The sequence below is a fragment of the Oxyura jamaicensis genome, chromosome 10 (genome assembly GCF_011077185.1).
Source record: "Oxyura jamaicensis isolate SHBP4307 breed ruddy duck chromosome 10, BPBGC_Ojam_1.0, whole genome shotgun sequence".
Taxonomy (NCBI): Eukaryota; Metazoa; Chordata; class Aves; order Anseriformes; family Anatidae; genus Oxyura; species Oxyura jamaicensis.
Window position 1 is genome coordinate 6,322,700 of NC_048902.1, and position 22,920 is coordinate 6,345,619.

Here is a 22,920-nt window from a genome sequence, read left to right on the forward strand (position 1 = left end):
CAGACCTTAAAATTGACCCACATACCTGCTTTTAAAAGCACAATTTGATCATTTTGACACAGTTCCATAAAGCCATCAATGCGTTTGGCAAATTCCACTACATACTGTATAGCTTCTGTTATTTTGACTGCGCATAACTGCCACATTACCTCCCTTTGCTGTTTGAGAGAGAAGAAAAATTGAAAAGTTACTAATTAAGGTTTTAAACGTTTGGAAAGCCCATTTTCATAAAGTAAAACTGAGCTGAAAATCAAAGTGGAGTGAATTATCTCCAGCAATCCTGGCTACAGTCTGCTTATAACAAAAGGAAAGTTAACCTCAAAGAAAAAGCCTCATGAAGATGAGTGAAAATGCAAACATGTAAAACTTCTTCAGTGATGGCAGAGAGATCCAGGTTGCAATATTTTTAGTTCATAAGCCAAAAAATGTCCAAGTGTAATAATTCTGGTGATTTCAGTGGGAATGTTACTGCATCAAAAGAAAATACCAATTTACTCTAGCACTGCATAATCACGTTTTTCCTATCAACTTCTCTGTTTTTTTAGTTGTTGTTGTTGTTTTTACAGAACATGAATTATCTAACAAGCTGGTCTTCATAAGGATACATATAAAGTATACATATATGAAGATCATCTTGTGAATGACATAAAGGCAGCATGCAATTAGTGAATTTCTCTTATGTTAATAATAATTCAGGATGAGATTATCTAACAAGTGGAAAAAAAATGATATTCCTAAAGGTTAAGTATTTTTTGTGGAAATGAAAAATAAATTCAATGAACAGTGTGCTTTAGTAGTGACTCTCAAGATGGTTTTCCAAAAGTAGCCATTTGGTTGTAGTACGTGGATGGAAGGCATAATGAAAATACAATCAGGGATTAAAACTTACAATACCCACGGGAGGCATGGCAAGCATTCTGCTGCTATTCTATAGGTAAATCTGAAACACTGTGACAGCTGTAGAATTAATCAGGGATCCAACCCTGGCAATGAAGGTGGGAAATCTGATAGGTTCTGTGTTTATAACCTCAAAAGGAAATATACCATGCCAAACAAGAAAGCGTCAAACAAGCCAAGAGGCTTTTTGACTGACTCCTATTCAGGTTCTTGATTAATGGATTGGAATGGAAAATGAGTAAGACACTCCCATCCAAGACTCATGCATGTCCTCATATTGATGAGTATTTTACAGATCAGCTGTAAAGAATTCTATAGTTACAACTTGATGGTTTCAACTGATTTTTATTTTATTTATTTATTTTTGGATGATAGGGGAAATTAGAAACTAAGAAGAGTAAATAACGTCATTTAGGAGTGAAAAAAAATGCTGGCTTATTATCTGCGTATCAGTAAGAGACAAATACGTTTGGGGAGCTTTACCTTTTCCTGTACTTATAGTAATCACAAATGCAAAGTATTTCCTGCCATACTCATTTAGACTCTAGTAGGTTGGTTTTTTTTTTTGTTTTGTTTTGAAAACACACATAAATGTATATTCCTGATAGTAAACAGAAAGCAGTGAAAAAGTGAATTTTGCAGTGTGTTACGGGAATACCATGCTTTAGAAAAAGCATGCCAAACTGTGGCATGCTTTTATACCTTGTTCTGATAGTTCTCGATTTCTTCCTGAAGAAAAGTCTGCCATGTTATCTGCTGTAGCTCTTCTCTCAAGTACTGGCACGTTTCCATATGAGACTTGGAAATATTCTGTGCAAGATGTTCTAAAAGAAAGACCAAAAAGTTATACACATTAAAAATGCAAAGCTATACCTTCAGACATGAGGAAACTAACATATTCCACTTGCAAGTAGGAGGTGGGGAAAGGTTAGCTGTTAGAACGCTTTAATTTCAGATCTCCTTGGATTTTTCTTCATAAAAATAAGTTAATGCAAATTGCTAACAGACCCACGGTAAACAAAGCGGAATTCTGGATCTTAACATACCTGGCCCAGCTCCTTAGGGGCCCAATGCATCCATTAGAGGGCACTCTGTACACACACACAGACACACACACACACACACAGACACACACACACACACACACACAGACACAGACACACAGACACACACAGACACACACACACACACACACATCACGCACTTTCTCACAATGCAGTTCTGAGATTTGAATGCAGGAACACAAACTATAGTCCTTTCACTACTTTGTAAGATGTTTAGGTGAACTTGAATTTATTTTTAAATAAAGAAAATTGTATTTGGGACAAACTTCTTTCTTACACAGCAGTGGGTGCTAAAGAAAGCTTGCAAGATCAAAAAGCTTGAAAAAGAAAGGCAAAACTCAGTGAAACCAGGGAGCATTCAAACCACTGCAGATTCAGTAAGCGGCCTTACTGCTTTTATTAAGATAAAGGCAGCTTTGAAACCTGGGCTAAGAATTATACTGTGAAGTACTATTCAGACTTAATTTTTTTTTCTACCATGGCTCTTGACACGTGTTTTAGCACATAACAAGTAGAGGCCTAGTGACTTGTCTCACAGTTCTGCAGTCAGTGCTTTTTCAAGTTAGGCCATCGCTGACAGGGAAGGCTTAAAGTGCCAAGTGCAAGGTGCTGCACCTGGGTTGGGGCAACCCCAAACACAAGTACAGACTGGGTGATGAGTGGATTGAGAACAGCTCTGCAAAGAAGGACTCATGGGTACTGGTAGGTGAAATAAATACAACATGAGTTTTCAATGTGTGCTTGCAGCCCAGAAAGCCAACTGTACCCTAGGCTGCATCAAAAGAAGTGTGACCAGCCAGTTGAGGGAGGTGATTCTCCCCCTCTGCTCTGCTCTTGTGAGACTCCACCTGAGTTCAGCTCCAGGGCCCCCAGCCCAAGAAAGACATGGACCTCTTGGAGCAGGTCCAGAGGAGGGCCAAGAAGATGCTCAAAGGGCTGGAGCACCTCTCCTATTAAGACAGGGAGCTGGGGATGTTCAACCTGGAGAACAGAAAATTCTAGGAAGACCTCAGTATGTCCTCCAGTAGTGGGCCTACAAGAAAGATGGGGCAAGACTCTTTGCCAGGATGTACACCGACAGGACAAGTAATGATTTCAAACTAAGAGTAGATGTAAATTAGATATTTGGAAGAAATTTTTTACTGTGAAGGTGGTGAGACTCTGGAACAGGCTACCCATGGAAGCTGTGTATGCCCCATCCCTGGAAGTGCCCAAAGCCAGGTTGGATGGGGCTTTGGGCGACCTGGTTTGGTGGGAAGTATCCCTGCCCATGGCAGGGGGTTGGAACTAGGTGGTCTTTAAGGTCCCTTCCGACCCAAACCATTCTGTGATTCTATGAAAGTGAAAAAGAATGGTGATCATGAACTACATGATATCCTCAAGGATGCGAGCGTCATGTCTTCTGTGAAATTTGCTTTGTTTAATAACACCCTATGCCAACCCTTCACACATTGAGCTGCTGGACTGATCAGTGTGTTTAGTACATATTGCACTTATAATTTAATTTAAAATAATACCTAAAATCAGATTGTATGTGCTACCTGAACCATCAACAATCTACAACATAAGGTAGTCGATACTTCTGTTGTTATCATAGCTTTCAAGTATTTCAGTATAATTTTTGTTTACAGGTGTGTACTTAAAACATTTACTCTTTTACTTTCGCTAGCAGCATCTGACAGCATTATTCATATGCCCTTGCAGGATACAGAAGGTGAAATTTTACCATGTTATTCACTAACCTTAGCCTCAGTTCTGGACCATATTTAAGCACACACCTAAATACTTTCATTGAACAACCACACCTTCCTAAATTGAAACCTTAGTCTGGAAGACAAACATTGTTCAGACATTGTTTGGCAATGTCAATGCTGGGAACCCAAATCACGTTCCATGGGGCATAAATGCAAGCACTGTGTAAATAAAGGTAAGCAATACAACAAACTCATTTTACTAAAGGGTTCCAAACTCAACAGCTGGCCTAAGAAGGAAGAGCCCTTTCTTTTTAATATAGGTTTAATGTTGATCTTTTACTATTTCCCTTGAGAATTTTAACAACCATTTGAGTGAGACAAAGCTGGTAAAATAGCCTTTATCCTATTTTTTCTTCTCATTTTTACTTTATCTGTAACTGAATATACTTGGAGAACATAAATGAAAATAAAACCAGCAGAATATTTTTTATCATATACTTGTCTCTAATTAAAAAAAAAAAAAAAGAAAAAAAAAAAGCAAAAGTTATTTTGGAATACCTGATTGTTTTAATTTTTAGGTTGTTTATTAATGGAATAATTAGGAATCTAAAAGCTGCTTCTCTAATGTCCTGTTCCACTTCACTTTTCACCACTTGACACAGTGCTCTCTAATTTAAGTCTGATGTTGGTAAGTAATAGTTATGGAATTCAGCCCTACTGTAATCATTGAGTGAAAGGTTTAAAGTAAAATGTCCTAATTAATGTGGTCATTACATGGATCTTAGGGAAATTATCAAAACATGCTCCACTGAAAATTTTTCTGAAGTATTTGAGTCCGGATTCTTTTCAACCACTGGAAAAAAGAACCGCTCTCAGATTACATTGATGTTTTGGTTCTGTATTTCCCAGATACAGGTAAACAGTGGAAGAAAATCCACTGACTTTTCATGTTAGAAAATCATGACTTGTCATTAGAAAATACAGTATTTAGCTAATGAAAAAGGAAGGTAAGACATTCAAAAATAAATCTTCAATTAAAGAAGTACTCTGGTTGCGTGGCACTAAAAATTAGATTGTTCATCAGTATTCAGAAGGTACTATTACAAGAATTGAAAACAAAAGCAACATTACTAGATCTGATCTGTAATACTTCTGTAATGTGTTCAACCATGATTAGGGTATTGTGCACTTCACAGAAGAATGCCCATACATGCTCACAGCTGTCCTGAAACAGCATTCTCACTATCACCTGGCTAAATGTGTCATTTTAATCCAAAGGACGCTATTAAGACAATTACAATGGAAGTTTTTCTCTCTCATTACCTAATTCTGCCATGGACACAGTTGGAGAGGTCTCCCCATTTGTAAAAGAACAATAAGGGAAGAAGCCCGATGCTGGTGTGTAGTCACATATTGGTTCTGGTTTGATTCCATTAATATCAAGACCCGACTGATCTGGAGAAGGTTGTATGTCTAAGTAGAAGCTGCTAACTGCAGAGTCTGCTTTGCTACCTTCAGGGGTATGCCCATCAATGTAATTACTGAGGTCATCATGTAGCTCTGTTAACCCGTTGGTGGTGATATTGTATGTTGGTGTTAGTGGTTCTGCCTCTCCTGGTTGCTGCTGATGATCTCGCTGCTGCTGCTGCATTCGATGTTTCTGTACCTCCGCATACAGGCTGTCCCTCTGCTTTTTTGACATTCGACCAAACTTTACAGCTGAAATACAGACACACAAGACATTTCATTTCTATAAATCCACTACTGCATTTTATTTGTCTTGGGTCTTTAAAAACTACACTGAAGGAGACAGTATAAAAGCTAAATCAGCAAGATGGGCAGACCTGAGAATCACTTCTGTCAATTACCGGTAATATAACAGCATCATGTACTCTTTAAAACACTGTTTTAGCATGGTACTTAAATTGACCATTAGAAGTTACTGTTTTAGCTTAATTTATTATCTTTCCGTTTCTGTGCCTAAAATATTTTCTTATATATCCACTGAAGTTGACCACGTATCACTTAAACATTCAAATTCCACCTAGAAAAGCAGAAGCTAAAAAGTACTATGCTTGTCTGAGATGAAATGTCCAATTCCTGCCAGCAATATATTCATAATTCCTAAGAATATGTGATTTCTGGGACCTGTGTCAGCTGTAAAAGCCTCACAGTTTAATAAGATGGCTACCAGCTTGTATGTTTCTACAGAAAAGCAAATGTGTTAGATGAACTGGTCATTACATCACACAGTCAACCATTTCAGATTTTTAGTTTCATGCCCAATAAAAAAAAAAGGAAAATTTATTTTAAGAAGTACACATAATCTGAAAACTATCTCCTTAATCGTGCCTGATGTGCAGAGAGTAATGCACCTGTATGTGTAGAACATGCAACATTGCTGTCACTATTTCAGGGGAAAAGAAGTGTCATTTATCACACATTTAACTTCTGTTAAATTTAATACATGCATTTAACTTCTGTTAAATTTAAGTTCTGATCTGTATCAGTATGGCAGACCATTACTTGCAACAACACTATGTCACTTAAATTAGAATGAATACATAGAGGTAGTGTTAATGTTAAGACTAAAAACTGCATCTTCAAGTGACCAAAGGGAAAACCCGTAACTGGAATCTACAATAGATGAGTAGGAAAAAAAAAAAAAAAAAAAAAAGGAATTTCATACATGCCCTAATTTATATGTATTTATCTAAATGTATAACATAAAACCACTGAATGATCTCAGCTATCAGCCTGATATCCAGTAACTTTTAAACCTTATGTTGTTTCAGTTAAACACACAGTATACTAAATACTGTTTTACTTTTTGCAATTAAATTGTGGGTTAGCAGAGCTTACCATCTCGAGACATCCCCACAGCAAGGCATTTCTGTAATCTACAGTGTTGGCAGCGGTTTCTACTGGTTCGGTCAATCAAACAGTTCTTCTGACGAGGACAGGAGTATGTAGCATTGCTTTGCTGACTCCTTCTGAAAAAGCCCTAGAATTGCAAATAGAATAGAACTGCAATCGAATTGCGTAATACAAGAAGCTGTTAACTGATGGAGTGAATAAAGACTCAGAAAGGCAGCATACCTAACTGAAAATGAAGGTCAGGTGCACTATAGTCAACTGAAGGAAGAGTTTTTGTTTGTTGTGTCCATGTTCGCCCGTACAATAGAACGTTATCCCCCGAAACAAACAGAACCCCAAAAACTGAGTAAACTGTAGGGAAAAACTATTAAAAAGTGTTATGACACATAAAGGAATTGCATGTTTTTTCACTGAATACATAAATTCCATGTGATGTACAATAACACTGTACACCAATTATTTCCAAATGAGGTAATTATAAAACTCAATTTCCTTCATTTCCTACCTTTCTTGGGTCAGTATGGGTATTAAAATACGGAGGATTCAACAGCTACTAATTCAATAGCTGATACCTTATTCTGCTCTTGTAGATGACAGTATCAGGCTCTGATGTTCAGCCTCATCAATGTATGTACGTGTTTAAAAACAGAGCATGATACTGAGCAATTGCCTCTATAGAGAACATATTTTTTATGTATATATATACATTTAAAATTAGTTTGATGCTGACAAATGAGTTTTTGTTCAACTCAGTGAAGGGTTTAGATTGGGGGGGAGCTGAAACATTTTATGTATTTGTTTTCTGAATCAACTGCAATGGGTAAGTTCACCTCCAAAGAAAGCTAACTCTGGAAGGTTGTGCAGTAGTTACAAGTTAGTTCTTTCCACCAGAATGGCACGTTAGTAATCACTATGCCAGCTGCTTATTTTGAAGTTCATTTCATCTTTTTGCCACAGACTGCCCAAACGTAAGCTGGTATGTGTGTAATACCTACTTCACAGGGATTCTGAGAAGATGTAGTCATTCTAAAGAGGCATTTGAGATCAGTGAGCACAGTATTTTAGTTTTATGTTGCCACATAATGGATTAATTAACACTGCTGCAAAGAAAATACTTCCTCAGAAAGGCTGGGCACCCTTTAATTAAAGTTGGACTTTTACCAATCTTTTATTTATTCAAGGACCACGTTCTGGAGTCCCTCGGCACATGTGCTCTCTGTCCCGACACTTGGTGAAATAAACAAGAAGGACTTTTGCATAACAAGTAAGAGACTTCCTAGCAAACTTCCTGCAAACAGAGAATGACAAAATGCTGAGATAAAGCCATATGCTCCATCTTTTGAGGAAGGTACTACTTTTCATCAGTTATGTCTCCTTTATTAAAGCTCTACTGGGGAAACATGAAATATAAAAAAAAAATCAGGAAACTTAAGATGCCTTCTTTAATCCTGTTTTCGTATACATTTTTTCATACCATTTATTCTGGTCTGTTTTATCTGATTGAACTTCAACTAAGTTTCATCAATAGTGAGGAGATTGTCATTGAGGCTAAAAGTATTGCAGCACATACTGAGCTCTGAGTGAATGCATTTCACCCTATGGAAAACGTGAAAATAAAACCAAGGAAATTTTTAGATATCATTCCAACATCATGACTGATCTCGCTGGAGGAACAAAGTCTCAGATAAGTAGACAGCTTAATTTCCAGTTCTGTTAGCACCCTTATTGGAGCCTGTCACTCCAATGCAACTATGCATGCAAGGACAATGCGATTCACTGGAAAAACAGGCTTAGGTATCAACATGAGTGATGACTTACTGATCATGGTTCTGCATCTCTGCATTATCAGTCCTTTAGAATATTCAATTCTCTAAACACTTCAACAGTTGCACTGAATGACATGCTCATATATTAACTGTATTACTTCTGCCACCATTGAGATCCTGTAAACCAGTTTTATCAGTATCTACAAAGAACCTGCCCTCAAAGATCTCTGCTTTTTCTTCTGGCTGGTACCTGTGCTGTGTCTGTATTGCCAATTAGGCATATTTCTCTCTATTAAGAATATTCGTGTCAAGCTGAGGATTATTTTTAGTATTATAATGGAGAAAATATTGAGTTTTTTGCTTCTTCCAGATTTCCCCTAGAGACACAGCTGCTCAATACATTTTAGTGTACAATGTATCAGCTAAGTTACAGCTTGAAGCTATATTTTCAGTAGAGCAGAACTGCCTGAAACTGGGGCCTTTAAAAGCACTTGCACTTTACAAATCAGAGATGTAGTAGAGTGCTTTTAAAAACAAACCATATAGTAATGCGTAGGCATGTTGAAAACATCAGCAGTAGCTAAAGCAAAAAAAAAAAAAAACAAACCACAAAACCTTGCCTCAAATTTTAGAAGTGAATTTAAACTTGTCTAGAGCTCAGAAACATGTGAGATTTGAGGTAGAATTAACAAAGTTAAATTGAAGGTTTTTTAATTGCAAAATTCTTCTGTGTTGTATGTTGTTGTCATTTATCTGTGATTTCTCTAACATTTTGGCAGTCCCTGGTATCTCATATCTCTAAAGGTATGGGGGAAGCCCCTGTTTAGAGGAGACTTCTGTGGGTAAATACAGTTTCTTGCTTTTTTTTTTCATTTGCTTTTATGAGAAGAAGAGAAGGGAAGATACTATATTGTGTTGTTCTATTTTCTCTCTTTTGCCAGAGGCACAGAGCTAGCTATAATTTTTCCAGGAAGGAGGAGGTGTATGCATGTTTGGTACACGTGTATACGTTCAATCGTTATGCAAACCAGTCCAGGCCACATACCCTTAATGGCATGGATGTTCATAACCATTATTTGAAATTAACATGATTGTGCAATGGGCCAAAGGCAGACTGGACCCCTCTTTGATCAAACAAAACTATTCCTGCACTAAAAAATGTCACCATGTTACACCGCTCTGACTGATGGCATGGTCTGAGCCAAGGTCTCTGGTATCAGAGTGCCTGTGAGTGTGTGGAGCCCTGCCACCTTCTGATGTCAGAATAAAGAGCCAGCTGATTTTGTTGAGGCGTCATTGAGCTTTGCCCATCTCCCTTTTTATGTAGCTGTATTAACACAGTGCCAGAAGAAGAGAGGAGCAGATTACAAGCCATAGCCTCATCTCTGCATTTCAGACTCCTATTTATATACAAAACAATATATGGTTTTTCATACACTGCCAAAAAATCAAGTTTGGGAAAAAAGGGCACAAGAACTTTTCATCTGCAAGTCAGTTTGAATAACAACTTGTTAAAAAAGAACTTTGAAATGTAAATAGCAGTTTTCACAAAGTCTATTAATAGTTCCAGCAACTTCACTGTTCAGTGGCTCCATGTTACAGACATCTCTGTCTAAGCTTCCTACTTCGAATGGGAAAAATCCAATTGTGATTCTCTGATGTCACAAATCTCACCGCACAGACTCCCTCTCCAGCGCAGCACAGGCTGAAATGCTGATCTCATGTTTGGTCTTTTGACAAATTTTCGTTTAATGAATTGATTCCTACAGTTCATTAACATACTCACTTCCACTTCTGTATACACATATGTCTTAATTAGCTGCTCATTGGCTGTTTAATTACAAGAAAACAGCTGACAGCTGCCTTGCTGCATCCTAATGGCAGACGTTTTGGAGTGACTGTATGCAAGCCCATGACAAAAGAGACTTATTCATAATCCCATGATTTATGGCTAATACTTAAAGACTGCCACGTACCATTAAGTTTTGCAATATTCTGAGCAATTAACAATTAGTTGGGGGGGTTGATTCTTTTATTTTTTTCTAAAGCAAACTATATCAAATTTTCTTATAAGAACCATCAGAAAAAATACACTATCAAATGTAAGAAATGTAAACATTACAAGTGGATTTTAACCCTTTTATGGCAAGGTGCATGTATTTTAATTATAAAAGGAAAAGAGTACCATGACAAAATTTTCAAATAAACTGTTAATAAAGTGTTTGATAACAAAACCATAATGTCACTGAAAACAGATAAATAAATCAGTTTTACATATGTAGTAAATACAGGAATGATATTTTTATCAGGTTATACAAGGCTTCTTATGTACCTTCTTTGTAACATGGCTCATTGCTTTCTTACATCTTTTGCTTAAACTTGGTTAGGCAAAGCATTATGGAAGAAAAACCTCAAAAACATGAATTAGAGCTATGTGTTTACAATACCAATGTGACACTCCATGTTTAGCAGAGTAATGAAAAACCAACTAGTATACAAAGTCAATGTCTAAATGAAAAAAAAGGCAACGCAAGATGGGAAATGACAATACCAAGTATTGTTTTCTGAAGTAACAAACAAGGAGATTTCTTGTACTTACAATGAACAGAACCATCTTAGGTCTAAGAAGACACAGGAGACACAAAGGCCTATAAACCTTTGAAAATATGAGAAATGTGCAGAAGTGCCAGGCATAGGCGGTCTTATGAGAACAACTGCAGGCATTTAAACAAAGAGGAGTCATACTAATATGTTTGTGGGTCAGTTGGGCATGAACTGGCACTGTTGACAGCGAAAGCAAGTAATTGCATCTGTAAATTCTAAGATACAGTTCATTAACACCAAGTTCATTTCAAACTAAATGCTTTGCTATGTTCTTTTGAAGCGTTCAGGTGTTTCCTGACAACAATTTCTTCTTGCAGTACCAAAGACAGTGTTAGTGTCTCTCTTAAAAAAAATCTGTCAAGCTAATTTGAAAGAAGGATGTATTTATTAATCTGTACTGCTGTTTAAGTTCTGTCTAGTCATTGATAACAAATCAAACAATATCTGCTTTTCATACCTAGTGGGCAAGGGAGCAGAAGGAAGGGACTCAGCATGGTTAAATGGCCAGAGGCCAGTACTTAAAAGAAAAAGATCTGGTAACAGGTCAGTAGGCCAGCCTGAAGCAGAAAATACTGAACTGAATGGAACCGTGTGCACAAACTAGTCTTCCTTCTTACCATGGTTCCTAATACTGAGGAAAAGGTTTTTAATGGGTTGCCACAACTAACAGCTGAACGAATGCTCCATTCATATACTAGATTTTTCAACAGTGCTAGTACAGTACTAGCATTTCTGATCTTAAACACAAGAATAAACTTTTATTTGAGTCATGCTACAGTGTTCGTGGCACTCTTCACCTATGCTTCTGAGCAGAAGTCTTAAATGACTCATTTTCTCTCCCCCCTCCCCCTTGTATGTATCAATGATGGTAAGAAAGAGAAGTCTCTTAAAATTTATGTGATTTATACTAAGCCACAGGAGCCCTCTGAGATCACGTATAAAACAGCTTGGCTGTTCTATGCTTGACAAGTATAAAAAGAGCTTGGCTACAAACTTCATTTTATCATTGGGGGGGGGGGGGGGGAGGGAGGAAGAAGTGGAGGGGGTGTTATTTTTCATATATTTACTTTTAACGCAAATTCAATTTCAGTTAAATAGGTTTATGGGTTGGGAGTAGTCAGTGATGTTTGTGCACAACAGCCAGTGATGTGATAAAAACAGCCAGTAACCCCAAAGCAAGGTAGGAAACGAAAACTTCTCAAGAAACACTAATTGACTTTATTTAAAGTCTTCGATTCTCCTGTGTCAAATGCAATAAAGCAAGAAAAACTGGTCAGAAAACTTTCACGTATATGGAATGGAAGGGCTACAAAACTAGCAGGGCAAATAGGATCAGCAAAAATCAATTTGACCAGAGCTTTTCTGTGATTTCACACATGGTACAGATTAGGCTTACGAAGTAGGTCTTGGCAACTGAAGCTTCACATTAGATTTTAAATAAATCATATTTCCAGTGGTTATTAGTATTTAAACAATATCATTTATGTTAACATTACTATTAACATTAAAGTTCACACCAAAGTGGAGTGAAAAACAGTAAGGGAGCTGAAAGCATCCCACCCTGCTGGTGTTGCTGCCTGTAGATCGATCATTCCTGGCTTGAGAGAGCAGCAGCACCTCTGTTCATTTACGATGATGAAGGCCCTGATCCTGCAATCTGAAGCCCATGAATGGGTTCTTCTGTGCAGAACCTCACTGACTTCTCTGGGACTACGTTCGTGTAGGACACTGGCTCCATGAGTCAGTGTAGGGCTGGGAACTAGGTCTTCATAGCAAAGTAGTTTTTATGAAAGAAGGTTTAACATAACATGAAGAGCCATGTAAGCATGCTCAAACCTGCAGAGATCAGAGCCACAGAAAAGCTGGGAAATACACTTCAGGGAAGAAAAAAAAAAAAAAAAAAAAGAACAAACCCAGACCAATACACACCTGGCTCATTTGGGAGAAGCCAAGTTATGCCAACTTTTTCACCAGCCAAAATAGTTCTGTTGGGTGAGACTTTGTTGACATTACTGTGGAAGAGCTTAGCACAAACAAAACCCATCTGCTACAGTAGTGTATTTTAAATGGTGTAGAGCCATTATCATTTAGACTCTTCCTGTGACTTGTCCCCACTAGAACTCCCTTATCTTTCACTACTTGCAGGTCACCCCTCTGATGCTCTGGCATTAAAGAACCGTAAACTTCAGAGTTCTTTACCTCCTAGAAGGAAATAATTAAGCTGCTATTTATTTACTTTAAAATACAGCCTGAAATTGTGTAGTTAGAGAACTTGATTCTGCTAGTGCAAGAGAAGGAGAAAATGCCTAACTCCAATCTTTGAGCCACTGTCTTGTTTATTCATGCATGCTCCACTTCAGTGTTAAAATAGGCTTCAGCATGACGAGTATGAGCCAGCAGTGTGCTCAGGTGAGTAAAAGCCAGCAATGTGCTCAGGTGGCCAAGAAGGCCAACAGCATCCTGGCCTGTATAAGAAACAGTGTGGCCAGCAGGGCTAGGGAGGTGATTGTCCCCCTGTACTCAGCTCTGGTGAGGCCGCACCTTGAGCACTGCGTTCAGTTTTGGGCCCCTCGCTACAAGAAGGACATGGAGGTGCTCGAGCGAGTCCAGAGAAGGGCTACGAAGCTGGTGAGGGGTCTGGAGATCAAGTCTTACGAGGAGCGGTGTAGGGAGCTGGGATTGTTCAGCCTGGAGAAGAGGCTCAGGGGTGACCTTATCGCTCTCTACAGGTACCTCAAGGGAGGCTGTAGCGAGGTGGGGGTTGGCCTGTTCTCCCACGTGCCTGGTGACAGGACGAGGGGGAATGGGCTAAAGTTGCGCCAGGGGAGGTTTAGGTTGGATGTTAGAAGAACTTCTTTACTGAACGGGTTGTTAGTCACTGGAATAGGCTGCCCAGGGAAGTGGTGGAGTCACCATCCCTGGAGGTCTTTAAAAGACGTTTAGATGTAGAGCTTAGGGATATGGTTCAGTGGGGACTGTTAGTGTTAGGTCAGAGGTTGGACTTGATGATCTTGAGGTCTCTTCCAACCTAGAAATTCTGTGATTCTGTGAGTATACTTGCTTACTTGTCTTCCCTTCTGCCCTTTCCCACTAGCTGACCATTCTGGTGGCATTCTCAAAGGCAGCCTGAGGACTGCACAGACTTTCAGAGAAATCAGTTTGTATAGAGTTTAAGGAAAAACCTTTTGCTCTAAAATGCAAGGAACTGCACATGCATTTCTCACTATGAAGCAAGCATCTGTTATTCTGGCTGTTAGAGATTAGAGGTAAACAATGGATTTTTCTCCTAGTAGCTTTTAAACTTTTTGTTTGCATTTATTCCTGGGAAAGCACAGTCACTCTGATGGAAAAGTTCTCAATGGAATTTCTCTTTCTAACCCACAGTGCTAAGCTCTTAGCAGCTACATACCAACTAACGTGACTGTGAGTACGGTGCGGGCTCTGTTATTTCCTCCTGTATGTAGCCATCCTGCTGCTTTTGTTGGGGGCTCTTCTCACATGCAGGGCTTAAGAGAAGGCCTGCATTCAAGAAACGCATGAAGATGAAGCCAACTTTCCTTCCCTTTGGCAGCCTGTTCCTGCACTGCAGCAGGCCATGTTGAGAAAGCCCTGTTTTCTGCACAGATGAGTGTTAGCATTAGGCTAACCTCAGTCTCTTGACAATGATGCTCATCAGGAACCTTAAGGCAGTCTTTCAGGTATACAGGTCCCAGACCATGTAAAGATTAAAGGTCTTGGACAGTCTTGATATTCTTACAGTCACACAGGAGAACTGCCACTGAAAATGTCTGCCACTTCTCAAAGCTGAGATTTGATAGGTGCTGTTCAGCTACTGCATAAAAATGAATAAAATAGCTACTATTTATTACCAATGCATTTCTAGTGCATTTCTTGCATTCTTCTGTAGCTCAACGGCTCTTCCAAAGGGCATGAGGTATAGTCCTGTATAATTTTAGCATTCTGAGGTTTCTTTCTTTCTTCTTACCAATACTTGCATGAGACCCAAGAAAATGTGAGAATTAAAACAAAAATCTTCTGTGAAAAAACACAAAAGACATCTCTATATTGTGAATGTAAGGACGTTGCTTCTTTGATGATGGAAGGTAGTATCAAGCATGGCAGGAGAGCACCCTAAAACCAACCATAAATGTAATTTCTTAACAACTAAAGCATAGATTAATAGTAAAAAACCCATCAGCATGGGACAGCAACACATACATAAAGAAAGCAAGGAGCTACAGCACAGCTGTGCGTACTGTGTCATTCCCAAGCTAGTGCTGTAATTCTGCACTAGTGATAAAAAGGAACGATCAGCTTCACATCACCGTGAACTAGCACTAGCGTTGTCTTGTCTAGTTCTTGGTTGTGAGAGACAAACTAAACAAAACATAAGTGCTTCTACTGGAGTCCTTGTTCACTAGAGTTCCTAAAGGTACAAATCCAGAAAAAAAATCAAAGCCCAAACCTTAACACAGCAATGAGCTACACGGTAAGGAATACACTGCTCACAAAAAGACTTGAATAAGTTTAATAACGGTACCATGTAGTATTTGTGCAACAGCATCTTCCATACAAACCAGAAGAGATTTGTAACTGTAACAGGTTACAAAAGAAAACTGAGAAGTCAGAGAGCTCTCACAGTAGCCATCTCAGCACAGCTTCTTAGTGATTTATAAAGCAAAAAAATGGAGAGGGAAATTCAAGAAAATCACAAACTCCCTCTCAAGTGCATCCACAGAACAGATGCTTTGCTTTTTGTTAGAAATGGCTCATCTTTTTAAACCTCTTCTACTTATTCATAGAGAAACAGCTTAGAGCACATGCAGCACAACTGCGTGATTTTTGAAGCCTGTCATGAAAGGTGTGTCACAAAAATGCCTTTTTCAAAACCCAAATGAAAACAGTACTTCAGACTCACCAATTGATTTCATATTCTTTGAAATGAAACGTACTGATTCAACTTCCACACAATAGTTGCTCTTTAAAAGAGGAAGAAAAAGAATCACTATCCAAAGGCCAAATACTGTTTTAAGACTTAATTTTTTAGACCCTTACCTTGCAGCCTTCACATGTAATGACACCATAATGGATTCCTGATGATTTGTCTCCACAGATCTTGCATGGAATAATTTCAATTTGAGCTGCAACAGAAACATGCAACCAGTTAATTACATTTTCTTTTAAACACCTTATAAAAGCATTCCCTGATCAGCATTTGTACAGTGAAAACTAATAACCTGCTAAACATTATACTGCATTAACTATTCATTGCTGAACTGTGAGGGTCCCCTAGAGCTTTGGACTAAATTATGGCTGCTCGTTACATAATAGCTTTTGGGTTATTAAAATGGGTCATTTGAGAAGGTGTTTAAGAACCCACAAGAAGGCTGGAATCAGCATTTCAAAGCTAAAAAGAGTAAGAGAGTTCACATTTTGGCCAAAGAGCTAGGAAGACACTGCAAAGGTTTCTTCCAGTCTCACTCCTGTGAGGTTGTAATGTAATTTATAAGTTTGCCCTGCCTGAAAATGGATACATCTTTAACGGGAGTCATGATCATGCCATCCAGCTCACGTGCCTGGCCAACACATAAAAGATGCAACACGATAAATAGTAACTGCGGTTTGCACAAGAAATCCAAAATTCACATATCTGAATTGAATTATCAGTAAATTTTTGTGTATTAGTTTCCACAGAGTGAATGAGGGAGGAAAACATAGCAGCATTCTAGTCAATAACAAAAACCAAAAGGAGATAATGTAGTCTGGAAAATGCCATAGGAGATACAGGATAGAAAAGCCCTCATTTTTATATCAAGCTTACCTATTTATTATTTATATATACATATATATCTCATTATATATATACTCGGCATTCAGTTTACTGTGTGACAAAACTCTGCATGCATCTCTGAATGGCAACTCCTTCGCAGACATGGGAATATACATGGAATACAAGGATTTAATAAGGGAGTCCCCATCTACTCAGGAATACTTAACTGCTTTCAGAGAAGGCAGCAGAATTTTGCTAGCCAAGTATCTCTTCAGACAGGACCATGCCAAGGCAGTAGCTTATAACGTCAGAGACCAGCAGTCAACATTTTATGTATGCTTGCGTGTGCTCACACAAACACACCGGATGCGTCTATCAGCTGGATAGCAAGAAAAACCCCAAAAATGCACCTTCTGTCCTGCAGTTGTGGTGGATCGGCCAACACTGATTTTCCTGAACTGGATTATCCTAACAGGAATACAGACACAACCCTTGCTGCGTCTCTCACTGTGATTTATTAAATAGCTGAAGTGCAGTTAATCTCCTGTGAGGAACTGAAACCCATTCTCAAGATATACCTGATAGCTTCAGAGAGCCTTCACTTCATCCAGCTCATGGATGTACAGTCTGTGACAACACATAAAATCACACCTAAGATATCGCATTAGCCTAACTTCCATTGTACTCTCAACAAGGCTTTCAAAAAGTCACATCCACTCTTTCAAGCGCCGTATTTTACATGCCATTAAATCCCTAAACAACTGCTTATTATTAAATAGAATCATCTTTTATAACAAGAATGCTATTGTATGCTCCGCTTCATTGCGGCACACCGCCACAGCTCAGGATCAGGCCAAAACTCAAGACTGGCAGCCTGTGAGTACAGCACTGACTGTGCTAAACTGTTACTTCAAAATATTCTCCTCGCTACATCAAATGCAGTGAACAGAGCACCTGAATAGTACCCATTTGCTCCCAGGAACCTAATAGCAGCTGAAATACTCTGCTAAGGGAAGCAGTACCCAGCAGCTAAGGGACTACATTGTTGTTTGCCTGGTATTTCCATATCAGCAGCTTTCAAAATATTTTTGTACTGCAGGACACCACTTGCATCTGCTTCCATCATAAGGATCTTTGCGTTTTTGACATTTAATCCCACACCTTCCCTGCAGCAATGTAGGATAGGCTGAAATTAAAAGGTCTGTTTAGGATGCTTAAGGAGACAAATACTTCTGCCCTGCAGTCGTCCAAAGAAGTGTTTAAATTTCACTTTGCTCTCAGCTAACACATTAAACACAACAAGGCAGGAAGTGAAATAATAAATGAGAAAAATAAAGCATATGTTATTAATTTGTTCTCTGCATTAATTGTTAGGAGAGCATCCTATGATTACAAAGCCTCAGAACAGAAAGGGTAGCATGACCTGCCCTGAAGTTAACACTTTACATTACCAAATTGAACAGACTGAATTTCACACAAGTTCAATACTCGTACAACATCAGAAGTTCAGTTTCTGAGAGGAATCCTAAGGGCAGATTCTGGAATAGATCTATTGATTCCCATTTGTAACTTTTCAACATACAGTTATTTTTCTACTCTGCTACAAGGAGTCACTAGCCTTCTCCAACTCCTTTGGCAGAATAGCAATAAAGCTCATCTGAACAGCTACAGGGTAATATATTTTTCACATTTCACTTTTATATGCATAATTACTGTCTTATTACAAAGAGGTATGATATAATTGGATCTTGTTTATCTACAATCTCCAGCATATTAGTTAAATCATCCATGAAGCCTGTCTATGCAATCTCTGTTTCTTAAGCAACAGGACATTTGCAGAGTGTTTCTGAAGGAATGTAACATGCCTTCAAAATGATGGCCTGAAGCTAGCTTACTAATAGCCTAAAAGGTGCAATAATTGGTCCCAAATGCATTTGCCAGGGTCCTTCATTGTTAGAAAAGAATCTACACAGGTTCACAGGCTCCAGCTCTGCCGGCATGTGCTGACCAGTGTGCACGCAAAGAGCAGCACCAAATCCAGAATCATTTCAGAACTCCCGATTCCCTAGAATATACTACACCTTCAAGGTACTTACTTTCAAGAGCATGTAGCATTTACAATTTCAACTTAACATTTCACTTTGAGATACAGTACAGTGGGATGAAAGTCAGAAACATAAATTACTTGGGACTGCCACAACCAATTGTATTACAAATTAATGCCTGGAAAGACATCAGATCAATTACTGCTCTACGTGGTTGCCTTTGCAAATCAGCTCATTGAAATGGAATCCCTGTCGCAAGTTCATACACTTTCCATATAGCATGAAAGGACTTAGATACTTTAAACTTACTGAATGCAAATTGCCTGTGCCAAGATTATGCATTTTTCTTACGAGAGTGAAAATATTTTCCCCACTTACAACTTTGACATGCAAATATGTACTTGCTAAAACCTTGTTCTTATGCAAACAAGGCAGGTGGGAAATATTTTCACATGTCAAGAATATGTTCCAACTTGGTTTCTCACATTCCCAGAGTTACTTAGAGCTTCCTGCTGTGTTCTCATTAATTGTACCTGTGCTGTGCTTACATATATTTATATAGTGTATTTTCCAAGATTGTATAAAATACTGTAATTCATATTTTAGACTAGAATTAGCCTAAATTACAGTTTACAATTTCTGTCTCCTGAGGTGGTGCTCAGCCTGATTCTGGTTCATGCATGAGCAAATTATTTCTTAAATATGAACTGCAGAAAAAAATAAACTCTCGTGGTTGCTTAGGAACCGCTACAGATACCCAGGTGACAGATGCCGTCTGTATTCCCAGATTAAAGGCCTGAGAATCTTTCACACCCTGAAATAACAGTGCTCCAGAATACTACCAGTGATGTCCTCTGCCAAAAGCAGTGATGAATAGGAAGTGAAGCCCAAACAAACCACCAGGAGCAACAGATACAAACCCAAGCACGAAGACCACCTCAAGCATTGAACAAACTGCAGAGAAAACAGCTCCTGAGAGAAAGATGTGGCCATTAAGGGCCACAGGTAGCAGTTATGACCTGATGTCAAACACAGGGCACTCTAGTGTAAAACTGCAGGGCATGTGACACCCACTTCTATATACGTGTATATCGAAGAAAACACAGCTATTCCTGTCACTGGAATGTCAGGCAGTTTCCAAGAATTGTATCTTCTTTCCACGGTAATGCTGTACGATGGTTCATTTTATAGCAGTAAAATTGAGTGGAGACTCTGATTTGCTTGAAATCAGACAGAACAGTAACTTGAGCCAAGCACTGCAAGAGAAAAAAAAATGTATTTTGTCCTCTGAACCATTCTTCTTCCTCCATCCAGTTTGTCTTTATTTGGCAGTATTTTTAAGTAGCTCTGGTATGCCTAAATTACATGATTGTCTCCACCTAACTCCTAATGAACATGCCTACCAGACAACCAGAGATAACTAAACAACATCTTTTGTTGGCATCTGTAACAGAAGAATATCCCTTATTTCTTCCTACTCCAGGCTTCACTTCTTTCCCCAGATTTGGACCAGTTTCACTGGACTTGCCTGCCTTTTTAGGTGTCTCCCCAAACCAACCCCTCCAGACAGCCTCTCTCTTTTTATTAATTCCCACATCATGAAATGCTGCTTTATTCCTTGTCTGGTTTGAGCAATAGAGGGAAGAAAACTAATTAATTCTGCATTGGTAAGGAAGTGCTCTCTACAAGCTCATCACAGTAGTTAGTTTCTTCCTTTCTAACTCCTTGGGCAGACTCCCATCAGGACAAGGCTCTGTACAGCCGTGGAAGCAAGGAACATCTTTCTCCTCAGTTCTGACATCTAAGTAGAAACACATTGAGCCTCGACACAGGAAAGTGTATTATCAATCCACCCCGAAGAAAACATTCTTCTTCAGAAAAAAAAATAAATCCAAAGACCTAAGTTTTCTCTTCTCTGTTAAGGTGTCTGAATGAAAATTCCAGGTGTACACCCTCTTTTTTTACTCAGTAAAGATGGACCGAAGCTTGTACTGGTTAGTGTGCCAGACTGAACTGTTTCTTATCTCAGGGCACTAAGCATCCTTCTCGGATCCACTTGCTTTCTGGTGAAAGCACTGTAGCCAAAATTGCTAGCTGAACTGAAGACTTCATGGCCAGATGTGGTGTGCATATTACAGTCAGGACAGGAGCTAGGGTCTCCTGAGACTCAGGCTACTGCTTAAGTAGTTATCCCTTCTTATTCTTCAAGAAACATTTAAATTCCCTTCCCTGGACGTGGCTTACCTGTCCCCTGCTTCAGACGGCGCGTAGAACGTTGTAGCTAATTCAGAAGGGTTTTGAATGAAGCACGATACATACACAAATTGGGCTAACTTGTTTCTAAAGGGATGCAGTTTGTGCCAGACAACGTTGCTGGTGCTGTTTGTAAGTATATTGATTAAATTAGGAGGCATACATATTCACTGACATATTCATACATATTCATTGACTCAAACAAGGGTACTGCATGTAATGTGGTATTTAAAGCAACATAATATCTGATCACAAACTGAATTAACAAGGAATGATTTTACTATATAATATTCTAATCTTCCTGCATTTTCAGCTTCATTACCTAAATAATTTGCTCTGTCATGTACCCTAAGCAATTTGAGCTGGCTGCAAATTACTTGCCTCTGAACACCTGCAGCTTACAAACACTGCAATTCCACTAAACTAAAAGCCAGTGGCAGCACAGCTCTGCCCGTTCCATTAATATGCTTCGCTAAGTGACCATCTGTCCACTCATATATATTAAAATATTTAAAGCCTGTGTACTTCTAAAGATGACATCTGGTTGGTAGACATCTGAGGCATTTTCAGAACACACAGTAACTGCTTGGATCAATAGCTGATGGAGACAAGCTCCATTTACCTGCCCACTCCTTGTGTGAAAGGTCTGTTTATTCTATGTGCAATCCCCACCATAACACCATTCTGGCCATGAGCAGGCCTGCTGGATATTGTAATGGCACAGCTAGTAACAAATAGTTCCTGAGAAGAACTAAGAAAGCTGCCATGCTAGAGACTTGCGTCTTACAGTTGGATTTCTGGGGGGCTAGTACAGTTGACATCACAGTAGCTTTCCCAGCACATGGGACGTTCATTGTGTCTTTCTCTCCTTTACAAGCTGTCATACCTATGACTGAGCTCAAACTGAGCAGCATCCCTCAGGGGAGTATCACCTGGCCGTGTTCAGTTATCATGAAGTGCGCACGAACACCTCTTTGGGACTGCTGATGCTCTCCAGCTTCCCTAAAACTGACCAACAGGTTTTAAATGGGTTTGGAAATGAAGACTAGGATGGATGGGCAGAAATCAAGACAAACACAACAACCTCTCTAAGCCTTGTTTCCTTAGGAAATCAAACTAGTAATAAAACAAAATAAATACTGAGGTTATGCTGGTACAAATCCTTTGAAGTCCGTGGGTGTGATGGGTGGAGTACAAATGAACATAGCCACCAAAGTATTAATTAAAAGTAAAGTATGAGCAACACCTCAAACACATGAGGCAGAAATGCTGCAATGCCAAGGCTGGCTCTTTGGGCCTGAACATAGCTGGATCCCTCTTATTAGGTCAACTGATCGTGTGCAGCACTCCATAATGCTACAAGCATTCAGCTTCAAAGAGTATGAAATGAGATGCATGATAAATAGTACAGAACAACAACACGAGCACTTCTGGGGCTTGCAAGGATGAATTTTAGGAATAAATCTAAATTCTTTCAGCCTCTGTTACTGATTTAGACACGTCAAAGGGAACAGTGCAGTAAGGGCTCATATTCTTATGCCAGAATCATTGGCATTTATGCTTAATGTTATTCTTTAAACCTTGAAATTTTACTTACACATTTTAAATTATATGCTTAATATTCTTCTTTAAACCTTGAAATTTTACTTACATATTTTAAATTGAAGAACCTGAGCTTGCTATTACATTAAGCACTAGCTTCAACAAATATACCTGAATGCATAATGACAGGAGGATAGGTGGAAAATAGTTTGGATTCTCCAATAGCACAACTATTTCTGTGAAGCTGCTGTGGTAAGGTCTCTGTGTATTTTTAATTTTATATTAAAATGGAAAATTCCTGAAAAAAACTTTAATAAACATCAAAATATACTTAACCTCTGTAAGGAAAAGAAAAAGGAAGTTCCCAACACAAAATATAGGACTTCTACAAGGTTTTAGGAAAACAAA

The 22,920-nt window shown here is 38.7% G+C and overlaps 1 protein-coding gene across 7 annotated transcripts in view; it reads right to left on the reverse strand.

Annotated features, from left to right (window-relative positions):
* Nucleotides 1-22,920, reverse strand: part of RORA (RAR related orphan receptor A) — a 379,776-nt gene that overhangs the window by 15,352 nt on the left and 341,504 nt on the right. For 6 of the 7 annotated variants that reach the window (XM_035335969.1, XM_035335967.1, XM_035335970.1 and 3 more), the window contains 5 exons: nucleotides 15,958-16,043; nucleotides 6,518-6,659; nucleotides 4,979-5,374; nucleotides 1,600-1,721; nucleotides 26-158 (listed from right to left, as the gene is read on the reverse strand). In XM_035335969.1, the coding sequence (XP_035191860.1) occupies nucleotides 26-158; nucleotides 1,600-1,721; nucleotides 4,979-5,374; nucleotides 6,518-6,659; nucleotides 15,958-16,043 (879 nt within the window). The remainder of the gene's footprint in view (nucleotides 1-25; nucleotides 159-1,599; nucleotides 1,722-4,978; nucleotides 5,375-6,517; nucleotides 6,660-15,957; nucleotides 16,044-22,920) is intronic. The other variant, XM_035335972.1, reaches the window with a different exon arrangement.